General features: G+C 44.8%; 1 protein-coding gene across 2 annotated transcripts in view; it reads right to left on the bottom strand.

Annotated features, from left to right (window-relative positions):
• Positions 1-19,396, bottom strand: part of LOC144791543 (tumor necrosis factor receptor superfamily member 10B-like) — a 119,169-nt gene that overhangs the window by 61,711 nt on the left and 38,062 nt on the right. For both annotated transcript variants that reach the window (XM_078666259.1, XM_078666260.1), the window contains exon 2: positions 4,709-4,832. In XM_078666259.1, coding sequence (XP_078522385.1) covers positions 4,709-4,832 — 124 coding nt within the window. The remainder of the gene's footprint in view (positions 1-4,708; positions 4,833-19,396) is intronic.

The raw sequence follows: 19,396 nt of genomic DNA, 5'->3' as shown, positions 1-19,396 counted from the left end.
CTTTTTTGGGTTTGGTTATCCCAATTTACTTTTGGGTGGCAGTTTCTTGGTTGTTTAAAACCTTTCGGGGGGACTAAAAACTGTTCACATATTCTTAGCAAGCTGTAATCAAATTTACTGAGTTGTCGCTCCTTGCTCCATGCTGTTTGTTTGTAAAAAATTAAAAGTTTCTGCAAAACTGTTGGAGTGCCGTGCCAGACTTGGCACTAGAAGATGACAAACTTCGAATCTGTGCATGGGTGTTATGGCCCGCCACGAGAACGCTGTAAACGCTGCTATTGTCTTCCCCCAGGGACAGCGAGTGGAGCGTTCTGCTATACAACAATTGCTTTCACTATTTCAGGATTTAAAAATGTGGTGGATCTAAATCAGGAGATAACGTAGAAGTAAGACTACAATTCCCAGAATCCCTAGCTAGGGATTTCGGGAGAGGCCGGCTTCGGTGGCTGCATCTGTGAGAAGAGTATTTCTGTCGGAAACGTGCGTAAAGCTGTGCAGATTATTCCGAGGAGTACAGCGACGGAGCCGCTCGCACAGAAGTCTCTACATAGAAGTTGGGGCCATATTATCAAGAAAGGGCGATACATTATCGTTGCTTTTATCGTCAGGAAACTGCCGCAAAATCGGTGATAATGGGCTTGATAATATTCCCTTGTGAATTCCCATAGAAGCCCATGTTCTGGTGTGAACATGGGCTTCTATGGGAATTCACAAGGGCATATTATCAAGCCGATTATCGCCGCTTTAGCGGCAGTTTCCCGATAAAAGCGGTGATAATGTATCGCCCTTTCTTGATAATAGGGCCCTTAGTGCGGTAAGTGGTTCGGTTTTGATTGGAACCGAGTGCGTTTACAAGCAATGGAGAATTGAGGAAATTCAGAATGGCTGTTGTAAATGCTGAGAAGTGACAGCATTTTTCCGCGAGTTGTCCAAGCGTCTTTGTGACTCATTTATAACTTTTGGATACTTGGTAGTTTGTCTGTAAAGAAACAGGAAACATTGTAACCGTGTGAGGATACAATGCTTGTGTGAAAGCTCGGTTGGAGGAAACATAATTTCTGCCAGTGCCAGCTTTCCTGGAACCAGTTACAAGCGACGTTTATTAGTTAACCCTTTTGATGTCATGTTTGGATGAGATTACAGAAGCCTCATTTACGGAGTCTATAAAGTGATAATACACGGATGGGTATTGCAAAAACCATGTGATATCAAGGAATCAAAGTGTACTTGTTTTTTTTTTTTTTTTTTTTTTTTTCTAAAAACCTTTATTCGAGTAAGCATAGAAAAGTACAGGAATGGGCCCACAACCTCACGGGCTGGCCGCTAATAATAATGCACCAGACAGGAATTAAAAATATACACCCGTGGTCAGGCACAAATCGAGCTCAAGGCATTACTTCCCACATATCACAGAACATTTTGAATTTTATTTTATATATAAAGAGAAACAAACACTAAAAAGGCGAATGCACGGTAAAGAAGGTCAGCCCAAAGGACGGAGGGGGTGGTCTACGACCAGGAGAACATACTCAGAGCCCAGAGGCTCCAACGAGGTCGGGGGGGGGAGGGGAGCAGAGGGGAGAACCGGAAATGCAACAAAAAGAGTATGAAAGGGTTCCGGGAACGCCCGCCTAGGGAGACAGGACAACCTCGGCAGTGCCCACAGGGGGAGGAGTACAGATATCCCCACGATATTCATTCCACTGACCCCAAATCTTCGTCCACGCCCTGGGTCTGCCCCTGGCCACATAAACAGTCTTCTCACGAAACATGGACCAGTCCATGTTGTCCTCCCACTTCGAGACCTCAGGGGGCCTGGAGGCGCCCCAGAGTTGCGCAACATCCCGTTTCGCAATCATGTAACCCAGGGTAGCCCATCTGGTCTGGGCCACAGAGTAGTCAGTGGGTTCCCACACATTCAGCAGACATCGTCGAGGCTCCGGCTGCAGGGCCACACCAGTCACAGCAGTCATCAACTCAAGCACAGCAGTCCAGTACGCCGCCACAGCCGGGCACTCCCAAAGAATATGTAAAAAGGTAGCACTCAACCCACAACCACGCTTACATAACCCATCCAAGGAAAAGCCCATCGCCACCAGACGCGGACCCGTGACATACACTCGATGAAGGATCTTAAGTTGAACCAAACGGAGACGGGCCGGAATGGCAACCTCTTTGGGAGAAGAGAGTGCCGATTGCCAATCCTCGTCGTCCAGTACCAACCCATCGCCGACCCAAGCCTCCCGAAGTCGGACCAATAAGTCCGCACGATTATTAATCAGCTTTTTATAGATCAGGGAAATAGTGCTATCAGGAAGATGCCCATCAAGGACACGGTCTTCGAGGGGGGAAGACTCAGGCGGGGCCTCACCAGGAGCAAAAACCGAGGCGAGGGCGTGCCGGACCTGCAGATAACGAAAGAATTCCCTACCATTCAAACCATATTCCGCCTGGAGGGATTGGAAGGACTTCACACTACCCTTCGAGCACATATCACCCACCTTACAAATCCCAATCATATCCCAGCGGTCGAAACCCTTGGTAGACCAGAGACAGCCCAAACGTTCCGAGGCATAAAGCGGCGTCGCCAGCGTTAGGCGATCCTCCCATCCCAAACTCACATTCGAGGCTCGCCACACAGTCACTGCAGTCCTGGACGGGCCCACAAGATGGCGCCCGGCCGAGCGAGAATAAAGCGCTCTATTAAAGTCCCCGCCCGGAAGCTGGAGTCTATCCATCTCGAATGCAGGATTCCGACCCGGTGAAAACATAACGTGATTAATAGCCGCCAACTGGGAAGCCCAGTAATATCGCTTGATATCTGGGAGCGCCATGCCCCCGTCATACCAAGGGATGGTGAGTTTCGCGAGTGCAATACGCGGACGCCCATCCCAAATCAATTGCCTTTGAAGACTCTCGACCTCTCGGAAATAGGTCTTGGGGATAGCGTCATAGGAGTTCTGCAGCGCGTAAAGGAACCGCGGTAAGGACATCATTTTAAACAGGGGCGCCCTTCCCAGAGGAGACAAAGGAAGCTTACGCCAACGGGCCACGTCCAATCGCAATCTAAGCAACGGGGGGAAGATATTACGCTCAAAGCGGAGCGACGAGTCCAACGTAATAAAAATCCCTAAGTATTTGAAGCCAGACTGGACCACCTGGATAGGAAGTCTGCTCGGCAATGGGGGCAGTACACCCGAAAGAACATACACACAGGACTTGGCCCAGTTAATAACAAGACCTGAGTTGGCACCAAAGGACGCAAGAACGTCAAATAAGACAGACAGAGATTTACGCGGGGAGGTGAGATATAAAAGAATGTCGTCCGCGTAAAGCGAGACGCGGTCCTCAAAGTCCGGAGACCAGCGAATCCCCTTGAGCGAAGGTTCCCACCGAAGCCAAGCAGCCAACGGTTCCAGGGCGAGTGCAAACAGCAACGGAGACAAGGGGCATCCCTGACGTGTACCTCTACCAAGGGTGAAAGGAGCCGAAACCCTACCATTCACCACTACTTGTGCCAGAGGTTCCGTGTATAGTAACTTGATCCAACCAATAAACTCAGGCCCGAAACCAAATTTCTCAAGAACCGCCCAGAGCAAAGTGTACTTGTTGATGGGGTTCATTTCATGCCAAAGAAAAGATTACTAAGCATATCGCAACTCAACACCGGTGTTTATTTTGTGTTCTTCTTTCTCATTGCCATTTAACAGGGGAACCAGTAGTGTGGGAGAAAGAGAGTCGAGGAAATAACCTCTCATCTCTCCAATTCCCCTGTGAAGCCTTGGCTTATATAAGCGTGGTGGGTAAAGGTGTATATGTAAATATATATATATATATATATATATATATAATATATATATATATATATATATATATATATATATATATATATATATATATGTATGTATGTGTGTGGGTGGGTGGGTGTGTGTGTGTGTGTGTATATATATATATATATATATATATATATATATATATATATATATATATATATATATATATTATTTCCAAGAGGTTTATTGTGAAAAGGTGACAATCTCTCTTTTAAAGTATGTGTGATGTGGGGAATGTTCTATAGGCCTGCCTTCTTCCTTGTTACTGCAGTGTCGGAATCACCCGGTAGAACAGAGGCTTTGTTCTTCCTTCTCAGGAGAGTTCAAAAGGATAAAATCCATCTTATTTTTGGTACAGGTATATTAGTTTAACAAGATTCTAACTAGCACACTGTTGGTAATCATTAGATTTATGTGGGGTAAGTATTTATGATTTTTGTCTTGTTCTTTAGGTCTCCCTCCCTGCTGTTCCCTTCCTATCCTTCCCTCACTTGATCTGATCACCATTCTGTGCTATATTGGCAGTTCAGAATTGAGACGATCATGAGGTGGACATGTTTTAGCATCGCTTCAATCCCGAGGTACCTCCAGGCTGTTACAATGGGTTTGGTGAGTGACACTGTTTAGCTGTGCACATGCTGCACTTGGATGTCTTGCTGTAGGTTGCTATTTCTCGTGAATTGTAAACCCATACTTTCCCCTTGATCTCTCTGTACCGTTATCATTTATCACAACTATGTTTAAGTACCTTTTATTGTGTTCACACCATGTTCTGTTATCATAAGATGCACAGTGCTCTGCAATCCGCTTGCACCATGCTAACAATTTTAAAACAATGCAAAATAAAAATAAATTAAGGATATAATTGGTATTACCTGCAGGGCACATGCCTCGTGAACCCTGGTCATGGTAGTCAAGAGAGTCTTGGCGAATAACGTTATCACTTCTTGCGCTTCGAGGTCGGTTCTCAGGAATGAAGCGGCCTTGGCTCACCTGGACCTGCACAAAGAAGGGACAAACGTAAGAACTTTCTTTCCAGATGGCATTCAGTTTCAAACAGACAGGGGGATATATGTGTGTGTATATATATACCAAAACTATTTTTCGCGCTGAACCCCTGCCACTCACAACGGAGGGCCCAGACGGGATAGCGAGTCCCAAAGTCTTTTCAAACTTGAATCCACAATTTAGATAAATAAATGGAATGTCCAGGCCAACTTCGTGCAGAATTACGAGCTTTTATTTCAGCTCCACTCGACGCGTTTCGAGAAAAACTTTCTCTTGGTCGTGACCAAGAGAAAGTTTTTCTCGAAACGCGTCAAGTGGAGCTGAAATAAAAGCTCGTAATTCTGCACGAAGTTGGCCTGGACATTCCATTTATTTATCTAAATTGTGGATTCAAGTTTGAAAAAAAAAAAAAAAAAAATATATATATATATATATATATATATATATATATATATATATATAAATATATATATATATATATATATATATATTAAGCATACCAAAGAAAACACATAATGACAACCATGGATAACAATAGAACCCATAGACAGAGGGAGGCACCACACATGAAGTACACAGCTACATCACATACAACATACACCGTATTAGACCTGGAGAAGGCCTTTGATTTGCTAGAGTGGCCTTATCTTGCAGCAGTCCTAGGTAAATACGAACTGGGAGAAGATTTTTTGCAGCTGGTGCAATTGTTGTATCAGCACCCCCCCAGTTTGGCCTCGCACAGGCAAGCTCACGTCTGACGAAATCAGGGTGCGACGAGGAACCAGACAAGGGTGCACCCTGTCCCTGTTAATCTTTTCCCTTGCCATGGAGCCATTAGCAGCGCTCCTCCGGAAAGGTGGCGCTGATTGGGACATCCCCTTGAGCGATGGCCTACACACAGTGTCCCTATATGCTGATGACCTGCTGTTGTATATGCGAGACCTGCACGCAGTGCCGCCGGAGATATCAGAGCTGTTTTGTAGATTTGAGGCGATATCGGGCCTCCGGGTAAACTGGGCGAAGTCAGGCGCTTACTCCTTTCGCGAGGACGTAGTTGCGACAGACATAGTAATAGATGGAACCACACTTAACTGGTATCCGACCACGTTCAGATACCTAGGTATATACATTTACAGGTCCCCAACAGATATATTGGAGGTTAATCTAGTTCACGCCATCTCCTCAATAAGGGCACAAGTGCAATTCTGGAAGACCTTACCGCTTAATGTGATGAGCTGTGTCACCTTAACCAAAATGATAGTGTTACCCAGATTGCTGTATTATTTTGCGAACCCTTCCGGTGTATGTCCCAGTGAGGCTCTTTAGAGAATTAGAGATATTAGTTTGTGGCCTGATTTGGAATGCGGGCGGCAAGAGTAGTACTGCAGAAATTGTATGCCCCTCCGGAAAGTGGTGGCTTAGCAGTTCCGCATCTGGAACTATATCACTTAGCGGCGCAGCTACATTGGGTCGCGCGGTGGCTTAGTGGCAGCAACCGGCATGACAACTTGGATACAACCCCAGATATGTGGCCTATTTCACCCGCTAGCGAAACTCCCTCGCCCATCACAAATACGAGTTGAGCTAGCGCATAGGTGTTATAAGAGAAGCCTTCACCTCACGAAGGACACAATCCCGTATGCCCCGGTACTGCTGCTTCTCGGGACACCCAGAGGCAGGGACCATATAACGGACATGGCGTTGACATCCTGGGCCGCGGCAGGGGTGGAGACAGTGGGGGACTTATACGCAGACGGTGTCTTACTACCATTTGCGACACTAACGGCTGATAGTGGATTGCTGGTGGGACAGTTCATTTTACACGCAGCCATTATGCGGACGTTCACACTAGCATGGGGTGATTTGACTAGTGAACCGCCGACACATTAGTTGTTGCAATATCTGCATGTTATGGGGGAAGGGTCACATGTGATACATTGGCTGGTGCAGGCCTTGCTCGTCCATGTATTGAAGCCACTGTAAAAACTCCGCACATATTGGACTGAGGAAAGAGGCCGTCCCTGGACTGATAAAGAATGGGAACGCATTTTGACTGGTGCCACACACATACCGCGAAATGCACGATTCAAGCTCATACATATTACACAGGGTGTATCTATCACCAGATAAGATAAATAAATATTTTAACATCAACAATTCCGAATGCCCAAGGGGCTGCCTCCTAGACGCGGATCTATTACACATGCTATGGTCTTGTCCCTTGCTTTTACACTATTGGTGTGCAATATTGGAAATATTTGCCGACTGAACTAGCACTTAGATACCTACTACGTGGGAGGTCTGCATCTTGGGCTTGTAAAGAGAACTAAGGCTAACAAGGTGAGCTCCAGATTCTGGGACTTGGGCTTCATAACAGCGAAGCGCCTTATAACTAGGAGGTGGAAACACAAGGACCCACCGGAGGTATCGCATTGGGTGAAATCCCTTGAAGTCTGGGCACGAGTGGAGGGCACCACCCTTCGTAGTGAAGCGACAACGAGGCTGCGCAAGTATCCTATCGCACAGACCTGGGACGATATGCTTAGAACACTCACAAGCTCTGACGTCACGCTGCAGCCACTCCCTGCGCAACGGGCAGGACCCAACACCTAGCGCGCCACTCGGAGATGGATGGTACACTGTCTTTACATGCCACTCTATCTGTTACCGCTAGTCCGGGCGAGGCCCCCACATTCCTTGTTTATACTATACGGAATTAGCACCTATCAAACGTCACTTTGTAACTAAAAATAACATGTTATTGCATAGGCAGCAGAAGTAGCAGCCTACGCCTTATACCTGAATGATAGCCTGGTTGTGACTACGCTCAGATGACACACTGAACGCTAGACACGTACACACTCGGTCATTTGATGTCCCCCTTTGTTTTGATTCATTAATTGTTGTTGTCAGATGCAGTTAAATTGTTATAAAAATTAATATCAATAAGCAGGCTCGGCATCTGCATATATATCGCTTTACTTCCTTATGAATCGTTGTCTGATGCTATTCAAGAGCTGAGTCCAACCATGTATAGCCTTGATCTGTATACAGTGCTGTTTTCATGTATTGCTATTCACAGCTATGAGAAGGTGCACTACACACCCCTACTCCAGCTCTCCATTGGAGATGACAGAATGTGCGGGCTATAGGAGCCCAAGGCGATCCATAAGCGTGTGAGTGATATCATACCACAAACAAGGAAGACACTGAAATTATGAGACGGAAATGCCCTGATTTGTATGTACGATGCTGTCGAGTAAGTGATATTATAGCTTAGGAGTAATATATGTGGATGCTTGTATAATACTGTATCGAAAAAGTTAAAAAAATGCAATAAAGATATATTTTTTTAAAAATCACATGCAACATACACCAACGACAACACAGGGGGAAAAGATACCATATACACAGTACACGCGTACACTACACCCATATACAAGTGCAGACAGTACAATCATCCAGCAGAAACGTACACAGCACCTACAGCATAAGCACACTCAACATCCCGCCCAACAAACACAGGAACAGATAACCCCCAGACAGAAACAGACAGCAAACTCACTTAGGGCAGTATTACAGAAAAAAACATAAGTAAAAATAATCCAAAAAGAATACTAATTGATTGTATCAAAATTACTTTTTCTCTCTTGGTCGATGAGTTTAAAACTTTGTTTTTCCTTCTTTCTTACTGGGTATTAATGGGGGTACCTCAGCCTCCCATACCCCAGCCAAGACCTCTACTCGCAAACTACCACCTCACTGTGTCGTCTTTGAATCTAGAAAAGGTACCCTGGGGTTCTTTTTCCTTGCATTTATTTCTGGTGATAAAATGACCGAATACTGTGCTAGATACTTAAAAACAGCTCACTCGATACGTCAAATAGTATACATCAATTTAAAATCGACATTGAAAGTTAAAAATGTTAAGTTTGAAAGCAAGAAATTCTAAACCGACAAAACATAGTTCGAAAATGAATGTAACTTATTGAGCTGTGAATTATTTTTACGTTTAATTTAAATAAAATGATGTTTCAGAGGTATTCACTTATGCTGTAAGTAACCCTAACCTGACACCAACAATCCTAGCACTCAATTGGTGTATTAAGGTTAATTCGTCATTTTAAGCAAAATGGCGCTTGTACTGCTGCTATTAACCCCTTCTGCAAACAGAATCTTTCCTTGACCTGTGTCATACCATTTACCCCACCATAGCCCTACACTTTCTATGTAAAACTAAACATACTTTCAAGTTAAAATGTAAATGTCCAATAATTACATTTTTTGTGTGTGTTTACACTAATGGTTTTTCAAGCTTTACACTTCAAAATATTTATCTACCCACTTATGCGATTAAAGGTGTGTTTCAACACCTGATGCCACTATTCGGATTACATTAGGGGAGTGTTACTCCTTTACCAAGCCTGTGCCTGTGCAGGGGGCAGTTTTACTGTTGGGCGAGTGTCTTATGTACACAACTTATTGGCTGGGAGATGTACTTGTGCTGCTAGCTGTCTATTTGCCCAGTGAACTGCCTCTGCGTAGGGAGACAGCCTGCCCTGAGCAGGCCTTGGACATGGGAGAGCTGGGCCCAGGCCTGGGGCGCCAATATTCCAAGGGGCGGAGCAGGGAGGCGCCTTACTTACTGTTATGCAAACAGCAGCTCGTTCATCCCACTTGGTCTCAATCAGGTCCCATTAAAGACTTTGTAATCAGCCCTTAATGTATCTTAGACAGGGCCGGACTGCCCGTTGCGGGCACCGGGCATTCCCCCGGTGCGCAGCAAGGGTGGGGGCCGGTTTTGGGCCCCTGGGGGCCGTTTTTGTTACAGGGCCGTTTATGCAGCATAGCTGCAAAATCTGCCCTGAAACATAATCGGCCAAAAACCGGCCCGGCAAAGAGCTCGGTCGCACCCCCAACCTCCCAGGGGGGGGGGGGGGCGCTGAGCACTTTGCCGGGGCCGGTTTCGGTTCCCAGTCCGGCCCTGATCTTAGAGTAACTGTTAGTACCCCATCAAACTCCTGCCCTCCTCCCATCTTCCTCACACCTCCTACCGTCACACCACAACGACCCCCTCCCGACAACAAACATCAAATTGTCTTTCCGCTCAGGGCGCAGTCCAGGTCAATCTGATTTAGGGTCGGCCCTGATCCGGAGAACTCTTTCTCTTCCAAGCAACCTTGGTAGGAAGAGGTAGCCTGTGTTTGGAACAGGGCAGTTCCTGGTCTGTGTTTAAAGGATACTCTTTGTACTCTCTGTTCAAGGTGCAGGAGGTGTGGGGGAGGGGCAGTAATAGGCCCTGTCGGCAGTGACGGCACTGTGCCAGAACGCAACACCATGTTCAGACAGCAATTCCTTGCTGCAGTCACCGATTCGCTAATATGGGGAGGTGTCCTGGCATGGTGTATCTCTGTGGTCTGTAGGGACAGGGCTTTAAGTGGGCCGGGTCTCACCAGGTCTGAGCACCGGCAGTTTTTTTAAGGGGGCCTCGAAACGGGTCCCTATCGGGCTCTGTTTTGAGCCCTGGACCTGGTACAGACAATCTGTTTTTTTCTGGCCTGCAGTGACAGCGGGCACATGGATGTGTGTGCTCACACTGCTCACTTCTCACTAGTGGAGTAGTTACGTCATGACGTCATGGCAGGGGAGCGTTGTAGGGGAAGGGAAATCATTTAAACGGTCTTTTTCTCTCTGGATTTCCCTTCGCTTTTTGAAACTCAGGAGCAGCAACATCGTTGGGGTGTCACCAGGACTTTAAGTGGAAGCTTTTTCAATATTATATACAAGCCATAGGTGCTGCTTATTTACCTTATGCAACAAACAACCATTGACAAAGCCAATAGTCCTGACCTGTAGGTATGATGTTACTTGTTGTATCATATCTGGATGCAATGACAGAAGCAGCAAAATACAAGTCAGGCAGCACACTATGCTAAGCACAGATTTTTAGCTATGTGTTTTTAAGCCTCGTCCTTAATTACATTGGCCACGCTCCTTTGAGAGACCCCCAGTTTTTTCACCCCACTTAAAGCCCTGTGTAGGGATTATTTATTTATTTATTTATAATGTTTTTATGCAGACAATAGCATCTAGACATTTTAAGGCATGGGCAAAGTGAGCAAATTGCCCACCTTCCAAGGGCCCCCCTAGGAAAGTAACCTTTCTCTCCGACTAAATTCTGTGTATTTCTGTATCTCAGTCTTCAACATATAATTCAATATTGTTAGGCAACATAAGGCTTGAATTAGCAGAAAAAGGGTAATAAAATTCAAAGTTGCCCCAAAATGGGGGCCCCAAAATATTTCTTGTCCAGGCCCTTAAAATCCTTTAGATGACCCTGACAATACTGGGTTGACACTTTTAGAGCAGCGGTCATGCCTCTTCGGACACACTGAGGGAACTGCTCCATGCACAGAGGTACTGAATGCCGTTGAAAAATGATGTGTCACGCCTCTTTATCATAGAGGATTACTCATGTTCTCCTTTCAAACTTCATGTTTCACAGAAGGGTCCCGATGTGGCCTTCTGTGAATCTGCAACTATGGGGGCACTACCCAGTGGGGTTCCTGGGGCTTAAAAGCACTTCAGGCATTTATAGGCATGGTTTTTAAGTACATTTTTAGGGTTAGCCCACAGCTAGCATTAGTTTTATAACCAGCCTCATGTAATCAACCTAATTCATAAATAATATAAATTACATATTTTTGGACATATATAGATATACTAGCGCCCCGTCCCGACGTTGTCCGGGTATAAAAACGAATGTCTGAAATGGTTGTAATAGGTATGCACAGTGCGCAAAAACCCCCGAACCGTCCTGCTTCTACGAAGGCTGAGCGTGTGTTTCCCCTCTCCGAAAGCGACAGTGTGCAAATGCCCCTGAGCCGTCCCGGCTTGGTCGCTTGACGTACTCTCCACAGACGGCGTGGTGCACAGATACGCCACACACGGCGGCAATGTCCGACGGCAAACCTTACCGTACTCTACCCCCCCCCCCGCTTTACAATGCAGCATGCGTCTCGGAATGCACACGCCCACAACAACGCTGAACGGCACACACACCTCACGACGTGCACGAACGCTAATCTCACTGTGATAGGACGCTGTTCTCAGGCTGCAGGCGTCTCCTTGGGTTACAATGCTGAATGGTTAACGCACACGCCCACCCTCGCAGAACACACCTGACGATGTGCTCGAACGCTTTTCTCATGGTGATACAATGCTATTCTCATGCTGCAGGCGTCTCAGACGTTACAATGGTGAATGCTGAATGCACACGCCCACCTCAGAGCTGGTGCTACTTCCAAGGGACTACTTTGACAAACAACGTACTTTGCCCTTCTAAAGTATATGTTTTGCTGGTATATAGCCTATGTCCATCTGCCTTGCCTCACCTTTCCAATGCTGCATGGGGCGCTCCGGTTGGCGCTGTGGTTCCGGAGCTTACCCGCCTCAAAGGTTTGGTCTCTCTCTTTATTATATTAGTATGGATATAGGGTCTTTGGACCACTCCTCTTCATTCAATGTTCTGTTCAATTGTCAATTATATGTTTGCCTTTGGCCTACCAAACCATACAGCAGGGGGCAATTGCTCGGTACCTTTCAGCACTGACTGCTTTTGCTCTGAATAACAGCACTTTGCCAGATCCTATGTGCACATCCACCTAAAAAGAAGTGCACTCTAGTGCAAGGTCTGGTGGGTCAATTCTTTACTTTGCAGATGCTTTTTGTATTCTGTATTTTATAAACATTTTTGTTTTTAGTCATCCGTGTGTATTTAAACAATGTCTTCAGGTTAGAGTAATTCAAAACTAACAGTACCCTTTTGAGCAAATAAAAACTAGATTTTCCTGTGGTATGCATTAAAACTAAGTTTTAGAAAAACATAACAGACATAAGCATACCTGCCTTTAAATGAAGCACATGCACTGTTCTACTAAAATTAAATACAATGGTTAATTTATTTTAAAACGTAACATTTCTGTTACAAGCATATGGTTGCTACGTTTGGAGGGCACCACACTTTTATTTTTGTGACATTTGCAGGCAATACAAACAAAAAACATCTGTTTCACCAGCTTACCAAGGCAGGTTTATTGGCTTAGCCATTGCTGGTTTAATTTAAGAGTTGTTTTATATAGCGCAATCTCCACTCAGCCGGGTTTCGATCACCTACATTATGTCATAAGGCAGTCAGTCAAAAGAGACTGACTCAGTGTAATTTGGGAAACTAGAGTTTTAAAGGTAATACAGCAGTTAATTTTGTCTGGCAATTGTTAATACATAGGTGGGTCCTGAACAGAGACTTTTTAAGGCATGGGCAAAGTGGGCTCTGGCCCAGGGCCAAGCCTTTAAAATGGGCCGCCTGATAGATCCGGCTCTATTCTCCACACAGCATTGCCCTGATCAAGCTAAATGATTCTAAAACACTACGTTACTACAGAGCCGCCAGGACGCCAGCAATTCTCATCCTCCGAATACCTCTTTTTTTGTCCTATCTGCAGATGGAGTAGATAGACACACACTTGTGTCTAACTTATACGTACGTGCGCACCATCTTCCGTTTTGAGGCTTATTAGCGACATTATCTTTTAACTTGTGTCTATACTGGCGGGATTTGTTCACCTACACACAAAATAAAGATTGACTCAATCTCTCCAATCACGTTATTGAACCGAGCACAGTGGTGCTGGGTTGGAAGTGTCACCAGCATCACGATCACACCAATCGTTGACTCAACCAACAGTCATCTAGCTACACCACCACCAAGTTTCAACAGGCCAACTTGTACCCTACCGGGTTGGAATTAATACCGGTATAGGGAGCCTTGGTATTTCCATACAGCCCTGAAGAGTCGGGGTACTACCTGTTTCCCTGACGAAACACGTGTCGACTGGCTGCGCTATACAACTTGTATTAAAGAACGCAAGACATCAACAAAGAATACTGTTCAATTTTGTTCTAACTAACGCTTACACGTCATGTTGTATTAATGTATGTGTGCACTGGAAATAGGTACATAGATTGTTTACCACTTTCTTTTGGTTTATTTTAATAGGGGTGAGGTGTGGGAGTATTTTACAGACATTATTCAGAGAAATGTTGCCTTTGTGTTTTCCAACACCATGCCTCATCCATAAAACAAATTCCTTGAAGTTCGAAACAGGATCTCACAGAAATGTCAGTAGCTCACAGAGATTATTTGCAGCAATATTAGTGCGGTGCTGCTATATTAAAATATTGAAAACACACATCACTATCCCTGAATATTAGAAGGAAAAACATGTTGGATTTAGAATAGTGTGTCAGAGACCTAGCCAAAGACAACATGAAAAAGCTGCAATTGGATCATGAACGCAAAGCTGTTCCAAACAGGGCCCCCCAAAATACGTTTGGCCCATGGTCCCCAAAATCTTTAAGATGTCCCTGGTCCTGAATTACTGGGGCTTGTTTTGTTGGGCGCAATCAAACAGAGGTTCCCGGAACAGTTCTCACTGGCTCACAGCAGGTGCGTAATGTGTGCAATATAAAGAGATCAAACTTGGGAATTTCAGGCAGAAACAGACCGGGTAATTTTAAGCGCCTGATTCCCCTTCTGGAGTCTTGAACTCATGATGCCTGGACTTTGGGGTGGAGATATTGGCCGAAATCACAATCTGTGACGTCTTAATCTGGGAATCTCTGAATAAGGCCTCCACAGGGGGGTGGCTGCAATTGGTGCAGTGGCAACAGGTCCCAGAGCACTGATAGGCCCACGGAACCCTGGTTAATGCTGTATTTTAACCCCTCCGCTGCGCCGAACGGGAAACATCCTTTACAACGGAACCGCTACAACGCGGTACCGTTAAGACATAGTTGTAACAACGAAAGTCATTACAACGACTTTCGCTGGAGGGCGTTCTAGAATAGGGGATAGTTTAATTTACTATCCAACACCTTCCCTACTATCCACGGGGACTGGTGTTGGAATAGTAAATGAAACTATTCACTATCAGCGCCCCCCCAACGCAAGTCGTTGTAACGACTTGCGTTGTTAAAACTGCTTCGTAAAGGTACGCGTTGTAATGGTACGCGTTGTACCGTCATACATCCGCACCGAACGTTCCGAGCTGGTGCGGAACGTTCTATTGCGCGGGCGGGGCCGGAACGTTCAGCGGACGTGCGCAGCACTACCGAGGTAGTGCACGCGACGTCCGCTGAACGTGCGCCGCACGGAAGGGGTTAATACCCCAAGAGGAGCCAATGGGGCATTTTCTTTGCTTGCATCAGGACCCATCATGCTAGCGGGACTCCGCAGAGATTTTGCCAAAGAAAAAACCTGGAGAAATCGGGACAGGAAAAATACCCCATAATGAAAGAAAAGCCTGAAGGAGACAGTTCCGAGCCATAGATTCACCCAGTAATTCACAAGTCCTGAGTAAAAAAATTTGGAATGGGCCTTTAAACGCACAACTTACAAATACCATTCACTACAGTATTGGTAACTCATAATGTGGGATTACTTATGCACTGCTATGAAGACAATTTATAGCAAGGGCCACTGGAATAATTCCGTTTTGCGGCTGCGGCATTTTTCGCATAATTATGGATTTGGAGCATCTGCCGCAGAATCCATCATCTGCTGCAGATTTTACAAAAAAAAATTGCCTATAGCTCAAACGCATCAAAAGTTACTAGAAGCATGGAAACACATGATCCTGCACAGTGAAAGACCCTTCACAAAGGCTAGCTGTTCATATTTCAGTAGTGTATTGCTGCATTTGGGTATTACACTGGCATTAATAAGCTGAAATATTTTCTCAGACTGTGCTGCCATATGTAAAAATGACAAAATAATGAAGTACTGCTAACACAAGATGTGCCACATTAAGCCACACAATTTGCCTTTTCTTGCTGCATAAATTAGTGAACCATGTCACATAATTTGGTTCTCCCCTGCCGCATAATTCCAGTAGCCCTGCTTATAACGAGGGCCCCGGGGTCACCACAGGCTGCTTTCACTGATGAGAGAGTATTAGGAACCTTCGCTCCTCCAACTATTGTCTTCTTCATGTCCCCCGCACTCGGAAAGCCAGATGGGGTGGCAGGGCCTTTTCCATCTTGGCTCCTAACTGGTGGAACGATCTCCCATTAGAGCTCAGGTCCCTCCCCTCTCTGCAAACTTTTAGAGCTGCTCTTAAAACCCGTCTCTTTGCTCAAGCATATAATTTAAGCGCATGAGTGCTGGCTTTCTGATCTTTATTGTTAGGCGCCTTGACACCTTCGGGTTTTAGTTTGCGCGGTACAAGATGCATAAATAAATAAATAAATAAATATTAGCGGCTTGACATTTCATTGAAGGGAAAGGATGCAAATTTCTAGTAGCAAAAAAAAGGGGGGGACAAGATTAAAGCACAAAAAACCTGCTTCCTGCAAAATAATAATGGCACTTACCCATTAAAAATGCAACTGGCCTGAGTTGTTAACTCACCCAGTAAATGTAACATGTAATAAAAAAATATATATGGCAGCCATTGTGAGAGATGCCAGCAGTTAAGGTAATGGTGACCTGACAGTTCCGAAACAGGCTATTACGTCTCAGACATAATGACCGTTTTACCCAGTCAAAAAACACCTGTTAGCCCTGAAATGACGCTGCCCCCTCTCTTACCCCAACACGACAGTGAGTAAAATGATTCATATTTCCAAAACTGCTACTCGGAAAATTTCGCAATATTGTTAAGGAGCGGCCCATCTCCTCATACAAGCTATAAATAGCGCTCACTGACTCACCACGGCTGGAAAACATGACATCGCCTCTAGCCAATCAGGAGCCTTGCACTGTGCACACGCAATAACCTCAACAACAGCAGCACACTTCTGATAAACTGCATGCGGGAGGAAGTTCACACATCGAGCTGTCACAGAGAAGCATGGCGTGCAAGAAAGCATGTTACAGACAGTGTACAATACATGACAAGTGGAGAAGACGTGAACTCGGCTCAAATTCCTGTAAATTTGGGCAAATAATCTAATCTAAAAATAGAACCAAAGTTGTAAATAATGTCGTTCTCTTGAAAGGTGCTCTAATACCCTCGCGCCAAGTTTCACCGATACAAACAGCAAATATATAAATAAAACGCATCATTCATGTTAAGGGAGGGCAGATATATTTTTTTTTTGTAGAGATTTATATAGCGCGAACTAGACCCGAGAAATCGGGTATCAGAGCGCTTTACATGAGCACCAGTTTCAATACAGATGGGCACATTCATTTTTGTTATCACAGGATGTTGAGCGTCGTTGTCGAGACTCGAACCCAGTTCCCCACCTTCGAGGTCGACTGCTCTTGCCGCAAGGCTGAATGTATGATGTTACAACGCATACATTTACAACGCATGCCTTTACAACACAGTTTTTACACCGCAACATCCCTTACAACACATACATTTACAACGCATGCCATTACAACTAATTTTTTAAAACTACATTTACAACGCATTCCATTTCATCGCATTATACCTTTACAACACATACCATTACATTGCATTTAAGGTAAGTGTTGGATAGTGTAGGGGTAAAAATTACTATTCTCACTCCAGGGGGTGCAACAGTAGGGTAAGTGTTGGCTAGTGTAGGGGTAAAAATTACTATTCTAACTCCAGGGGGTGCACCAGTAGGGTAAGTGATGGATAGTGTAGGGGTATAAATTACAATTCTAACTCCAGGGGGTGCAACAGTGGTAAGTGTTGGATAGTGTAGGGGTACTATGTATTGTAATGGTATGCGTTGTAATAACATGCGATGTAATGCCTGCGTTGTAGTGTCATGCGTTGTAGTGACATTCAATGTAATAGCTGCATTGTAGTGACATGCGTTGTAAAGGATGTTGCGATGTAATGACTGCGTTGTAAATGTAGTGCGATGTGTTGACTGCATTGTAAAGGTTGTTTCCCGTAAGGCTACATCCTCTAACACCTGCATGGAGCATAGTATACACAAAACAAATGGGGCATAATTCACAAAGGTAAACTTACGGTTTTGATTAAGTTTACGATTGTTTGCCATTCACAATGTATTTTACTAGTAGTATCTTTATGACTGCGGCGTTCCCAGTAAATAATGCCAAACAAAGCCCAAAACACTACAAAATTAAATCGAGAGTCCGTGTGAAATAAGGAAACGCCAAACACCCTTCAGGTAAAATCCCAATGAAACCCTACTAAGCATCACAGATGCTTAGTAGTGGAAGGAACCAATGTAAAATAGTAAGCAACTGCAGGCACTTAAAATATACAGTAGAAAATGAACGATACATGTAACACACACAAACAACTGGCCCTCATTCTGACTGGGCGGTAATTCCTTTTTAGATAGAAACATAAGTTTGTGACCCATTGGATTACAATTTGTGCATGATTTACAGAATCTGGTGTTCTTAGCCCCCACAAAGTCACCACACAAATTAAACATAGTAAAATCATTTTGATTCTAAGGATGATACAGTGCTCCACCACAATCATAAACAAAGGTTTCGGTAATGCAAGGTGTCGGATATTACCTCATCAGTGTTACCATGGTTATCATAATAAGGGCCAATGTGTGAAACACATTGCAAGCATATAACTGCATGTAAAACACACTAAGCCAAGGGTGTTTATAAAAAGACACAGATGGATATATTTAAAACAAAATACACACAAAATGTGCAAAGCATTCTGTTCAGTGAGCAATGTTCCTAAATGTATGTGTGTATGTTTGTAGTGGTACACAGCTGTGGGTGGGAGGCAAACAGGCACATAATATATAGCAACCTGTTTAGTAAACAATGTGCTGAAATATATGTATGTAGTGGTATTTGTATAACTCAAACCTAGCTGTGGCAGGAGGCAGACAGACAAGTAATTTTTAGGTCATGCCTGAGTCAGCGTATGTGCGTTTCATTGTGAGGTATTTTGTTGACTTACGGAGGGCTTAAAGCCCGCCCATTGCTTGCCATTTGTTGGCTTCATCGTCACCCTCATTGCCTTGCTTCTCCTTGGTCAGTGTATGCCGGCTTCACTTCCTCACTTCCTCTTCATGTTTGTCTCTCCTCAGGAGCACGACCCAAGTACTGCTTCCTTGCCTAGTGTGTGTCCTTTCATTGCTTGTCAGACTTCAGTGGTACTATAGCAGTGCATGCATTTGCAGACTGTCTATGTTTTTGCTTTCCCCGCTCTTGTTGCTTGCCCAGTTGTTGTTGTGTCGGTGTTGCCCTGTCATTGTTGTGTTGTTGCCTGCCCTATCATTGTTTGGCCCATTCCTCCCGTGCTTTTGCTTTGCTTCATCCTCCCGCCCCTGTTGTTGCTGTTGTATCGCCGGTCATATAGTGCTTTTTTCTGTCAGCCATGCTGCACAGCAGCCACGTAACTGTGCAAAATGTCTAAAACACATTGACGAAGCCAACAGCTGAAGGTAGGTGAGACATATTGGATTTGCCAATGCTTGTTATATGTTGGGATGTAATGTTCCTTGAAGACACGAGTTTTCAGTTTCATCCTGAACTGCAGAAGGGTTGCAACATTTCTGATATTAAA

This window comes from Lissotriton helveticus, chromosome 11 (genome assembly GCF_964261635.1).
Source record: "Lissotriton helveticus chromosome 11, aLisHel1.1, whole genome shotgun sequence".
NCBI lineage: Eukaryota > Metazoa > Chordata > Amphibia > Caudata > Salamandridae > Lissotriton > Lissotriton helveticus.
Note: the sequence above shows the minus strand (reverse complement) of the source record. Positions and strands in the feature narration are given on the sequence as shown.